The 13,925-nt window shown below is 38.7% G+C and overlaps 1 protein-coding gene across 4 annotated transcripts in view; it reads left to right on the top strand.

Annotated features, from left to right (window-relative positions):
- The window catches only part of LOC125649299 (lysosomal-trafficking regulator-like), a 74,119-nt gene extending 69,795 nt beyond the window's left edge, over positions 1 to 4,324 (top strand). For all 4 annotated transcript variants that reach the window (XM_056166533.1, XM_056166532.1, XM_048876737.2 and 1 more), the window contains one exon: positions 3,398 to 4,324. In XM_056166533.1, coding sequence (XP_056022508.1) covers positions 3,398 to 3,518 — 121 coding nt within the window. In that variant the 3' untranslated portion in view covers positions 3,519 to 4,324. The remainder of the gene's footprint in view (positions 1 to 3,397) is intronic.
- Positions 4,325 to 13,925: the final 9,601 nt, after the last annotated feature.

Below are 13,925 nucleotides of genomic sequence, written 5' to 3'. Positions count from 1 at the left end.
ATTATCTCTGGTAAAAACATGTTGACTCGTCATGAAATGTGGGAGACACCATGCAAATTGCAATTTAGTTAAATTGTAACAGTTATTATGTCAACACAGCTCTTGCACATCAGACCAAGTAATACCTTGTACAATACAGTTAAATGAAAAGGCAATTTAGTGCTAAAACTGTGGTTTAACCCAGTATGTAGAGAAGAGCAAATGAATTGTTTCATAACGATACCTGTTGTGTAACATTGGATAATCACCACAAAAAAAACACCCAACAAACTAAGTGTACGTTATACAGTATTTATGATTAGAAACTGTTGCTATTTTACAACATTTCTGGAGAGCTAGGAGTCACTTATTTGATATCTGTATGCGTAAATGATTCCATTTTTTCCTCCGATCCAGAGTGTATCTAGAAACATTGACATGGACCACGGTACCTCATCACTTCTGATGATGTAAGTCAGAAAAGTCCCATTCTCCCTCAGTAAATGTACAGACTTGTTCCCACAGTCACATAGCAGAATATTACCGGCAGAATCACAACAAATCCCCCGTGGATCAAACTGTGATTGGTTTGGACCGTGTCCCTTGTAGCGGAATCTGAGGTTACCAGAAGGTGAAAGCACACATAGCCGTCCACTGTCTAAAGCTGTTCTGTCTACCACACAAATATCGCCATTTGTATTTTCTGCCACCCTATAAGGATAAAAGAATGCTTTTGTCTTTCCATCTTCCTCATACTGATACACCTTTTTCATCTTTCCACTCCCAGACAATAGTATGATGACGCTTTTCTTTGGCTGTCTCTTGGTGAAGAGATCCTCGCTAAACGCCGTAGCATCCATTGCTGATACAAGAAATTTACCTTCTGTTGTAGCGCAAATTCCTACCGGAAACAGATTAGACAAGTCTGCCAGCTTGACCACTTTATTAATGGACATTTCATTTGCATCTACTTTTGGAGGTGAAATTTTCATCACGCAGTGTCCTGCATGCCATGTGTAGACGTGGACGCCATTCTCCATCGTAATGAAGTCGTCAGGGATGTGATCGGCTTGTGTTTCTCCAAACACGCATCCATTCTCTGTTCTTCCATTCTCATTGTTAATCAGAATGTTTTCCGACGATCTGAATTCTCTGATCCACGCATGCGTGTTAGATATTGGAGAAATATACTTTATCATCTTCTTCCCTTTTATGGCCTCAAATATTTTCGTGACTGTGACTTGACTGTATTTAAGAAATATTTCGCCTATGGCAGACTGGAGAAAATCGTCATCCTTTTTTCCTTCCATGAAATAGATTTGATGTACAGTTAAGTCTTGTTCGGAAAGTCGGAAAGAATCGGGTACACATTCCACGTCTTTTTTCAGCTGCAGCAGTTTGGACAGATTTGTAGTTTTACTTTCGTTTTCAATATCTTGCAGACTGGATTCTAGTTGTGTTAAGTAAGTTTCTATTTCCTTTGCTTTTACATCTAGTTTTTCGTCATTCTGAGCTTTGATGGATTTACAGTAGTTAACTAACTCATTAGAAATTCTCTGTAGGTTCTCTACAACAACGTCAGTTTGAGTTCGAATTTTCTCCGTTTTGACGTCTGTTAGTTTCTCACTTTCGTCTTTTATCGTCTGTATGTTCTGTACCTCTGCCTTTAGTACAGGAACCCTTTCTTCCATGACGACATTGCATTGTTTTTTGAGCTCCAATTTCAGACGTTCCAGTATTTTGGTTGTTCTGTTCCAATCATGCAGGCCATGCTCTTGTTGTCCACAAATTAGACAAATTTCCTCCTCACAGTCCACACAAAACATGTCCCGTAAATCGCCATGGGCAGTGCAAATCTTCAGAGGCACTTGTGCCTGGGTTTCATCCTCCATCATATGAATGCTCTCCAACGAAAAATTCCCTAGTATAAGTTCCGAATTCAATATGCATGTGTATAATTTATCAAAATTTGGAGTAGATGAAATCAAGTGAAAGAGGAAGTTTTACATTACTAGTATCAGGAAATTATGTTTGTCTGTTTTATCCCATGACTGATATTGTTAAAAGTAGAACACAGGCACAATTGTGTAATATTCACAGATCTTTACAAATATTTAAAATATTAATTGCTGTCTGAATAATGTGTAAAGTCAGTTGTCACTGTATCATGGGTTCCCATATATTGCGATACTTGGATTTTTCGGGGGTGGGGGTGGGGTGGGGGTGAATGTAAAGGACCGTGTATCGTGATATTGTGAAACAACAAGTTTTAAAACTGGTCAATAGAATGCTTGGTCACAAAAGCAGGAAATGTTTAATACACAACAAGGATATGAGACACATGTGGTATAACTATGACCTAGTACAAAGGGTAATGCAACAGGAAACACTGAATAAGGAACAAGCCTGTGTGTCCAGTTCTTTAATGGGAGTATTTTTAGAATTATAAATGTAATGTACATGCTATAATTTTCATTTCCATTAACACGGAATTTTGAGTTTACCACTAATTTGGAGTTGTCCACGCTCTGCCACAATATTCTCTCCAAACTTGTCATCATATGTATGATTTCATAATGAAACTAATCACATGCTATTTTGGGGGTCTTCCACACACACACTTTTTAGGGGACGGAAAAGGTACAGATTTGGGTCGCAAACCCCCCCCCACCCCCCACACACACCATTTTGTAATTTTCTGGATCCACCCCTGATAATAGCACAACAATGTAGACTGATTAGCGGGACGCAGAGATTGGGACCGAAAGTGCACCCGTCCCCCTCCCTCTTCTCTAAGAAAGTGCACCCGTCCCCCTCCCTCTTCTCTAAGATGGTCAAAAATTTGTCTGTGTATAATACTGCATCTTGCACCCCTCCCATTGGACTCTCTTCTCTAGGAAAGTGCACCCGCCCCCTCCCTCTTCTCTAAGAAAGTGCACCCGTCCCCCTCCCTCTTCTCTAAGAAAGTGCACCCGTCCCCCTCCCTCTTCTCTAAGATGGTCAAAAATTTGTCTGTGTATAATACTGCATCTTGCACCCCTCCCATTGGACTCTCTTCTCTAGGAAAGTGCACCCGCCCCCTCCCTCTTCTCTAGGAAAGTGCACCCGCCCCCCTCCCTCTTCTCTAAGAAAGTCCACCCGTCCCCCTCCCTCTTCTCTAAGAAAGTGCACCCGTCCCCCTCCCTCTTCTCTAAGATGGTCAAAAATTTGTCTGTGTATAATACTGCATCTTGCACCCCTAGTATAAATCTAAGTACCCTTTCTCCGGATAAAATCGTTAGGGAATTATCTAATTATATAAAGGAAACAAATTGCATCTAAGGTTAAGTACAGGACAAGCAGTGGGGTTGATGAAATGATTTCAGCGACACGGTAGATCTATGTATAACTGTTATATCTAATCTGTTTTCTATTTCAGTTTGACGTTCACCAGCGATTCTTCGCGACTGTATATGACGTCATCAGACGGGACAATCACCGTTTGGGAGTCGCCTCCCATTGGACGCATCAGACCCAATAATCTTATATTACACATTTAAACTTTGTGGAGTCATCATTTATGGATAACCAGAACATTTCTCCTCAGTATTAATCAGTATTAACCCCTTTACAGGTGTAGAATAAGAACACTTTGTTTTTAACTGTCGTATATAAAGTACCGTTATCGTTTGTTGTAAATCAGAATCTGTGTGAAATGTGTATGAAGTCAATTAGCCATAGGCAGCTTTGTGTGAGGAACAGCTCGTAGTACTCCGGACTGCATTGTTTTATTTTGGAACTGCAACAATAAATAAATAGAATATTACAATTCATTAACAACAACCACCGCCCTCCCTGTAAATAACACACGCACACAAATATACGTCTAGAATACTGTTCACATTAACTTTTACCAAAGGTATGTATGTATTTTATATCATTCGAAAATTATTTGCTCAATTTAATTTTATAACGCATTCCAAAAATCATTGTATGATGCTCACCCTTTTCTACATATTCATCGTTGTGCCATTTAATGTGCATACCTTTCGACTTTGAAGATTTTTTATATATATATATATATTCTTATTAATTAGTCTTGAGTATTTTTTATTAAACATTGTTGACTGTATGAGGGTTACTAACTGTGTAACACTGTAAGAAAAGTGGAATACGGTTATTTTTAAAATATTTTTTAAAATAGATGTGATGTTTGCGGTACTGAATTAGTAATGGATTGATGTGATGATGTTATTAAACGTACAATATTGTGTTGAAATCCATGTGTGTAATGCAATCGTTTTATACCTTACTTTGTTGACGAATTCATTTGTTTTATATTGCAATAATAAAGACTGATGATGTAGTTGCGTGCTTTATTTTAAAAAGTGCTAAAGCAATTCTTGCAGGCCGCTCAAGAACACGAGAACAGTTCTCGCTGTTACCTGGAACAGTTCAACGTGAAAGATCGTAAAATCACGTGGAGGAATATTTCAATAGATTGTGCTTGGAAGAACTGATTTCGGAACCAAAACACTCGGTTGTAATTAAGGGAAAAAAATGATCCGCATACCAAATGAAAATGGCGCACGAGGACCTGTGAATTGTATAGGCAGCAAACTCTGTAGTCGGGGAAATGTTTAAGAAATAAAAAAAAAATCCTTTTTGAAGTATTTTAGCGTTAACGCTTCATGAAGTATCTGGCGTAGAGTCTTGCAGTTCATGTATTTTCAACAATTTTAAAGTTTCATACTCTTGTTAAGGCACGCTTGGTCGTACCATAAGGGGAACACGGATGATCCTCAATTTTAGGCCATACCCGAGCACAAATGGTCGCTACCCAATTCCCCTGTTCCAAACCCCAATTATGCTTTGGTGTGTCTCTCATGTGCGTGCGTGTCTGTGTGTATTTTAGTGTGATTGATTGAATGTTGTTATACGTCCCTCTCGAGAATATTTCACTCATATGGAGACGTCACCATTGCCGGTGAAGGGCTGCAAAATTTAGGCATATGCTCGGCGCTTATGGCCTTTGAGCAGGGAGGGATCTCTATCGTGCCACATGTGCTGTGACACGGGCCTCGGTTTTTGCGGTCTCATCCGAAGAACCGCCCCATTTAGTCGCCTTCTACGACAAGCAAGGGGTACCGAGGACCTATTCTAACCCGGATCCCCACGGGGGCGGTGTGCGTGTACGGGCATTCATGTGTAATAGTTTTGTTTTGTATAACACACGTGCACACATTTGTGACACAAGTCAAGCAGGATACAAAGCAAACAAACAAAAAACCTGGGTATTTCTGGATGGAATTTGATGAGAATTTATTTTGCAAACACACGAATGACAACATTTTAGCAACACAGTTCTCTTACGTGCCACCATCCTCATGACACGCCGTTTTTACGTTAAATTTTATAAGACATCTTATTAACGATATCTCATAAACATAAGATATCTTGTTTTATATACAAGATATCTTATATGCTTACTCCTCGTATGCACCTGATCCCACCTCTGGTGTGTCCAGGGGTCCGTGTTTGCCCAACTATCTATTTTGTATTGCTTATAAGATTTGTAATGTGTAACCTATCTAGCTACCGTTATTATACTATTTACAACAGGGTCCCCTCAGATTACTTGCTGAGGATTTGAATTTATCAACTACAGATGCACATATATACATATTCTACTTAGGAACGATTATATACATATTAACCTAATAGAAAATTCTCTACGTTAATAAATCACTCATTGATGTGTACGGAGTTATCACACGGCTTCTTTCAAACTACGACCATATGGTTTCTTCAGCCATGTCACATCAAAACGACCGTGGTGCTTTGAACTTGAGGCAACAGCGTTACATATAACACAAGCAACCAGCGTTGCTTACAACCAGTATTAAATCCCGAAGCGACCAAAGTTACTTCACTAAATCATATCAAGGAACATAGATTGACAATGTTAAGCATATCGCATAGCAATGGTGACTTGCTAACACTGTCAATGGAGGGTCAGCCCCGTGGTTCAACGTATTTAACAGTACAATCGAAAAACAATAATGTTCTTACTTGTGTGTGTGTGTGTATATATATATATATATATACATATTACTAAGCATTGGGGAGGGATTGCACCCCTTTCATTTTGATAGAGAAAGAGAGAGGAGTTGAATAACTGGTGACAGCCATATAAATTATTTAAATTGAGTGGTGACTGCCATAGAAATTAAGTGACGGCCGCCAATTAATTTATATGGCGGCCGCCAGTTAATTTATATGGCGGCCACCAGTTAATTTATATGGCGGCCGCCGGTTAAATTAACTGTCGGCCGCCAGATGATTAACTGGCGGCCGTCACATAAATTAACTGGCGGCCGCCAGATAATAAGTGGCGGCCGCCACATAAATTAAGTGGCGGTTGCCAGTTAAATAAATATTAATTCTATACCATAGCACCTATCGGCTTCCGTAATCTTGCTTAACGTCTCGCTCGAGAATTTTTTACTCATATGGAGACGTCACCAAGACTGGTGAAGGGCTTCAAATTTAGGCCTATACTCGGCGCTTATGGCCATTGAGCAGTGAGGGTTCTTTAGCGTGCCACATCTACTGTGACACGGGACATCCGTTTTTAAGGTCATCTCCGAGGACCCGTTACATTCACACCTGATGCCGAGCGTTTGGCGATGGAACTGTCACTACCTGTTTTTAACGACTTAGGTCTGTCGCGATCGGGATTCGAACCCCGGCCTTCCGCATGCGGGGCGAACGCTCTAACCTCTCGCCCTCGAAGGTTTGAAGAGCTGTTTCGAATCGGAATAGATCTAGCTGCAATAATGTAGCCCTATCCAATTTTTTTTATTCTGACGTTTTCGGGATAGGGCTACAATTCCATAGGATCTCCGTAATGGTGCAAAATAATTTTTATGAATAACCGATAATAAACTCGGTGTATTAGTCCCAAATGTTGTTTACACCAAAAGGAGTACCAACTTTGTGCTCGGGTATGTCTAATAAAGGTGTTTTTCATTAAATATAATGTACAGCATGCAAAATTCTTCGTCTGCTCCGCCATGCTTGTTATCGCGAGATCTCGTAGGTGGATCTAATGAAAGGCCTAAACATTGACAATCAGCGCGAAAATGTAGTTATTCGAGCCACTTCGACAAAGAAAGGAAAATCATATTGTTGCAGAAAGAATTTACACTCTGCTGTTCGGTTTTTAACTTGATATTAAATTCAAACCTTTTCAATACCGACGAAATAGCTTTCGCCTCCATACTTGTCCATTGATGTAAATACTACCTTATATGGCATATGCAAATGACTTGACAACCGGAAGTTGAAACTTCAGTACATCAAACATGGCGCACAAATATGAATCGAGAAATTGGAATTTATCGAAATTGTTGAAAACGGTAGAATACAGCCTCACAAATCTAAAGTTGCAGGTTGTAAATTTATATATTGACTAAGAAACATAGAATATCATTTTATTTATGTAAAGAAAGTCAGGAAATGTTTAGAATGAGCGCAAATGTTGCGGGAGTGAATCACTCCCGCATTTGCACCATTACGGAGATCCTAAGGAGTTGTAGCCCTCTCCCAAAAAAAAAAAAAAAATCAGAGAGGGCTACATTATTGCAGCTAGAATAGATCTAGAATGTGCTGTGATTTTTTTTTTATATAGGGGACGTCCAATAGTATCTGATGGCTAATAGAAGGCTACCAGAAAGCACCACATCTCCCTTTGCTATTTATTACCCGCCAATTCCAAAGACTCTTTGTTCGGTTTGATCACACCAGAAGAAAATGAAGAAGAGGAAGAGAACTAGAAGAGAGAAAGAGAAGGAAGGAGACTAGGAGCTGGAGGAGGAGAGGGAGGAGAAAAGCATATTAGGGCTTTGGTGGCGATCATTCGTGCTCGGGTATGGCCTAAAATTGACGACAATTCATGTCCACCATCACGGCACGTTCGGTCGCCCGGCGACGATACGTGCAGCACGAATGATTGTTGGCGACCAAACGTGCCGCAATATACCCTCTTGTGTTTTCAATTTTTAAAAAAATATTTACATTGTACTTTCAATTTTGTCGGAATTGCCAGCTGTTAAGATAGATTGTTAACAACTGCATCGTATTCTTAAGGAAATGTCTTTCGTTACAATCTATACAGATATCAAAGGCAAACACATTGAAAATGTAAATATAAAATGCTGGCAGCGATGAATCTTTTCATTTGATTGTGAAAAAACCCACCTTTAGATTTATAGTTGTACACAATAATATTATCGTCTTCTTTAATATGTTTTTTAATTGTTTAACAGAAATTGCTTCTCTTACCCCCTGACTACCTTCCATTTGTTAATTGCGTCAAGAACAAAATACTTTTTTAAGAATTTCAATTTCACATTTGGGAATTCCTGAAAGAAATTTCAATCCATTTGTCAAAATAAAGTGAAGCTATGGTCTTTGCTTGACAGTCATTAAACTTAGTACACTGGTGAATCGTAAGGAGTAGATGCCTATTGATTTTGGTAGACATTGTCAATGGTCAAACGGTACATAGTAATATATTGTCTCCTTTATATTTTGAGACTTATTTGCATGGCAGACATCAAACTTACTATACTGGTACATCCTAAGGAGTAAATGATCCATGTTGATTTGGAGGTCACATGGTCAAGGGTTAATCCACTCTGGACATGGAAAGATATTGTATGCTCAGTATGTTTGAATTGTTTTAGCACTACATCACTCTTATCAATTAAATGATACATGTTTGTAACCCTTTTCAATTTTGTACCATGGAGGCATACATGTCTCTGAATCATGTCTTGTTTACACTAGCACTGTTGTGCATGTCCTATATTGTTCAACCAAGCTTAAGATTGTTAATGTTATTATTCAATAATCTTTATATAAATCTTTGAATCTTTAATAAAAGCATTTCATTGTATATAAAATGTTCGTTTTGTTTTAATTTGTGGTTGGTAATATCTCAGATTTTAAACATTTTATTCAATGAATAGAGAATTGGTTTGCATAAACCTTTGCTGAATGATTTGTAAATTTCAGGAGCACAATATATATCACTGATATTAAAGTGTGACTGTGTGTACATAGCCTTGATTCAATTATGTCATATTTTAGAGAAGAGTAGGCTATTCATGTTAATAAGTTTCTGGAGGTTTTCGCACTTGCCTAGTAGTTTTAGTAGTGCGGAAACCTTGCGTAAACCTAGGGTGGCGACTAGTTTCAGTAGTGCGGAAACAGTGCAGAAACCTTAGGTTTCCGCAAGTTTCCGCTGCGTAAACCACCTGGAATCGGGGACGGCCTAGGTTTACACACTCCGTATACCCTTGTAAACTTGAAGTTTCCAAACTGAAACCTTGCGTAAACCATTTGTTTTCTTAAGTTTCCGCATAGTTTCCGCACCATGGAAACCATAGTTTTCATGCAGTGATTGACTTCAGAATTTCATACACGCTGCATATGAAACAGAGCTTTGCAATACTGAATAGACCTTATCCTGAACTATGCTGACAACGACAGAAACACGGAGTTTTAGCATACCTGAACTGAAAGCTCACGTGAGTTTTTCTGGTCACCTTTAGTCCATCGTCCGTCCGTCCACAAACTTTTACCATTTCGTCCAGATCCACAAGACTGATCTCAACCAAACTTGCCTTAAAGCATGCTTGGGTAAAGAGCAAATGAATTGTCGCGCCCTTTTTAAAGTGAAGATACATGTAATTAAGGATTAATAAAAATTTCGTGGCATCTTTTAAAAATCTTTTCAAGAACCACTTGGCTAATTTCAATTAAACTTGGTATAAAATCATCCTTGGATGCTAATTTCAATTAAACTTGGTATAAAATCATCCTTGGATGAAGGGAATTCGCGTCTGTTCAAAGGAAGAACCATGCTTCCTCCAAAGGGAAGATAATCAAGAAAAGGCAAAAATAGGGTGGGGTAATTTAACAGTCTTCTCAAGAACTAATGGGTCAGAAAAATTGAAACTTACACGAAAGCTTCCTGACATGAAATATTTTCAATTTTCTTCCAATCATGACCACAGGGACTACAAGGGGGCAACAACAGGGGATTACAGTTTTACATGGGAATATTTAGAAAAACCTAAAACTCTTATTCTCAAAAACAAAAGGGCCATCATCAGTTGTCATAATATGCAAGTATTTTAGGTAGTGCAGATTCAAGTTTGTTTAAAATCTGGTTCCCGGAAGCGTGAAAGGGGTCACAATAGGGGATCAAAGTTTTACATGGGGAATATACAATGTATGTCAGACGTGTTTCATTCTTTGTTGGGACGTTCTTTACGTACTCCAGGACTGATGATTTCTCGAAACAATCTTAAGTCCAAACTCAGACTTAAGTCTGAGATTTTACTCAAATTTCTGAGAAAAATCTCAAATCTGAGAAAACTCAAATATTTGGATTTCTCAAAAAAAAAAAATCTAAGATCAATTTATAAACAATTTTTCAATCCAGGCCAGATTACTCTGTTTACATGATGAAGATATATGGCTAACGGCGGGTGTGACCAGTCATCAGGGGATGAAGATATAGGGCTAACGGCGGGTTAGCTGCAGAACTGTAGCTCTCTGAAAAAATATTTTTCAGAGAGCTACAGTTCTGCAGCTAACGGCGGGTGTGACCAGTCATCAGGGGATGCTCTTAGGCACCTGATCACACCTCTGGTGTGTCTAGGGGTCCGTGGTTTCCATAATCTTAATTTTATATTCTTTATAGGATTTATGAGATTGATTGGTTGTTGGTTAGTTGTTTGTTTTACGTTAGGGGATCAAAGTTTTACTTGGAATTGATAGGGAACAGAAGGGCCATGATTAACCATATTGTTATGCAGGCATCTATATAGCAAGTTCAAATTAAAGTTTTTTTCACACCAGGGGTAGTGCAGGTCCACAGTGGAAGATCAACGTTTTATATGGGAATACTCAGGGAATTAAAACAAATACTTTTCGAGAGTATCAGGGTCACACTAAATCGTATTCCGAAGTTGTGTGAATTCAAGTTTTTTATGCCCCCCGCGACTATTGTCTAGGGGGGGGGGGGGTAATCGTTTTTGTCCTGTATGTATGTCCGAAACTTTACCCTTCCTCATAACTTTTGTGAGAGATAGGGCTCTCATATTGGATTTGTACATTCCTTGTGACAAAAGTTTTTTCACCTTGTGACCTTGACCTACTTTTACGAAAATCTAACCTATTCAGTATATCCTGAACTATTTAAGGCAGATCTTTCATAGTTGTATATAGATTTCTTATGGCTAGAGCTTTCATTTCATACTATGATCTTTGACTTTGTAACCTTGACCTCCAGAATAGTAAGGTCATGTTAGTCATTGGTATCGAAGCATCCCCATACTGTATGAATTCTAGTTTGGTTATGTCGTGACCCGTCGGTTGGGGTCACAATATGGGGTCAAAATGTTTCATTGGAATAAATATTGCAAAAAAATCTGTTAAAAACATACGAGCAGGACCATGGTGACTCGGGTGAGCGATGTGGCCCATGGACTTCTTTTTTACGACTAACATGCAAATAGTGCTCAGAGACACCGTATGATAGAACCAAATTAAAATTACCAGAGCAGTCACTTCAATTAATTGCTCTACCAATGGCGCCTTCGGAGTAAACTGTTGATAATTAAGGAACTAGCTATCGATGTCAAATAATGATATCGTTCACACAAATCATGCGTTTTAATACATGCATGTATATTTAATGATCAGAAGGTGTAATGATCACATCCTCTTGTCTTCGTCAAGCAGTCTGCAATACTCGAGTCTCACTTTCTGTGTCTATAGCTAATGTTGACCCCCTTCCCTTTCCTGTTTATATGAAAGTACATGCATATTATGCACTGTAGGGAAGTTGATAATATTTTCAAAAAAATTGAATCAATGAATATTCCGATTATCGATTTCAGAAGTTTGTAGACATTCAACACTATTTTTTGTTGGGTTTACCTAGTGGGTTGATTGGCTGTTCTGGGGACACATTTAGAATGTGATAAAATGTCATTGGTCGATTGATTAGCTGACTTGTGTAAATTGTAACTTGATATGCCAGCGTCTTCTCGATCTGTGTGTCAGAACAGGAAGATGAATGTTTCAGAGTTATCCAACAACTATTTAAAACATATTTTTTCGAGCTCACTTTTCTTAAGATCAGGAAATTAGTGGAAATGCAAATCGCAGATCAATAAACGAATAGTTTGACTGGTTCCTACATCAGTGTTGGAACCAATTCGGTGCTTCAGTGATTAAAGTGTTCGCGTTGTGAGCACAGGCACCTGATGTATGGACATCACTTACCCCCCCCCCCCCCCATTTTTCTAATTTTTGCGGCGGTATTTTCTCCAAAATGTGTGGAATCCCTGTCTATCCCATCTCAATTTATGTAATCATTTCACGCTTTTTGTAAGCTTCTATCGGTATACATCCGTAGTATGGACACCTACTGATTTTATTTTTTTGCGGCGATTTCTCCGAAATGTGTGGATTTCCTGCCTATCCCATTCCATTCAATTCAATTTATGTAAACGTTTCACAGCCATCCTGACAACGTAAGGGGTCCCGAGTTCATCCGTCCAACGGCGATGAGTGAACCCGTGGTGACCACTGGCGTTGTGAGGGTGAATCTCACAGAGATGAGCATAACCTTTGACCTAACTGCCTATAACTACTCCTATTCCGGTTAGAATCAAAGCCTGGGATGAATAGGAACCATTTCGTTACTCCTTACTTAACTTGCTTGTGGTGTTGTGTTATAAGTTATACATAACCAACATGAAACTGTTAAACTGCCCAGAAATCCTTTATTTTATTGCCTTCTAGTTGTAAAACAACATGTACAAAAATTTAGCATGACAATTACATAAGGATGGCTCTTTGATGAGTATAATTACCTCTGTGATTTTTACATTTTTGTAGTCTGTAATATCAGATATGACAAGAGACTGTTTTATTGTTTTATGTTAGAGTGTTTGTCGTGATCATTTATATATAAATACAATTTATAAAGTCCTCACCTGCCCCAAACTTTCTATGATACTGGCTAAACACGACCTCAAGGCGAAGACATACATGTTATACGACCTCACGGCGTAGACATACATGCAGTCCGTTTTGAAGTGTCTTCCTTTAACTCAGTATACGACATATTTCAAATTCCAAAGGTTTTCTCAAAGTTGTAAAAATTACACGAAATGCAATTGCAAAGTCAAATAATAAACATGGTCAAACTCAAAGATGAAGGTCATAAGGTCAAAACGTTTTGTACTAAAGAAAAGTCTTGTCAAAAGGGGATACACATGTGACATATGAAAGCCCTATCACTAACCATTCATAAATTATGAACAAGGTTAAAGTTTGTCAAAAGTAGGTCAAAATCGAAGGTCATGAGATCCAAATAAAGGTTCTGTCAAAAGGAATGCACATGTGAAATATGGAAACCACATCACTAACCATTCAAAAGTTATGGTCACGGTTAAAGTTTTTCAAAAGTACATCAAACTCCAAGTTGAAGGTCACATGGTCAAAATTTGGGTTCCAAAAGAAAGGTCTTGTCACAAGGAATACACACGTGAAATATCCATCCATTCAAAAGTTATGACCAAGGTTTTGCGGACAGACAGACAGACATACCAAAACTATACGTCCCCAAATATCCGATTACAGGGACATGGACACCTCTGGGAATATCGATCGTAGAAATAGGAAGTCGACAAATTGCTACAAAAGGATCGTGCTATCAACGACGAACAAGTGAAGATTACGAACAATCTCATAAGTCCTATAAAGAATACAAAATTTAAAGAAAGGCAAACACGGACAAACTAGAGGAAGAATCAGAGGCCTAGGAGCAGTAAACACCTCCTGTTGACCGATCACATCCGAATCAGGTCAAACAGGTC

This window comes from Ostrea edulis, chromosome 5 (assembly GCF_947568905.1).
Source record: "Ostrea edulis chromosome 5, xbOstEdul1.1, whole genome shotgun sequence".
Lineage (NCBI taxonomy): Eukaryota > Metazoa > Mollusca > Bivalvia > Ostreida > Ostreidae > Ostrea > Ostrea edulis.
Note: the sequence above shows the minus strand (reverse complement) of the source record. Positions and strands in the feature narration are given on the sequence as shown.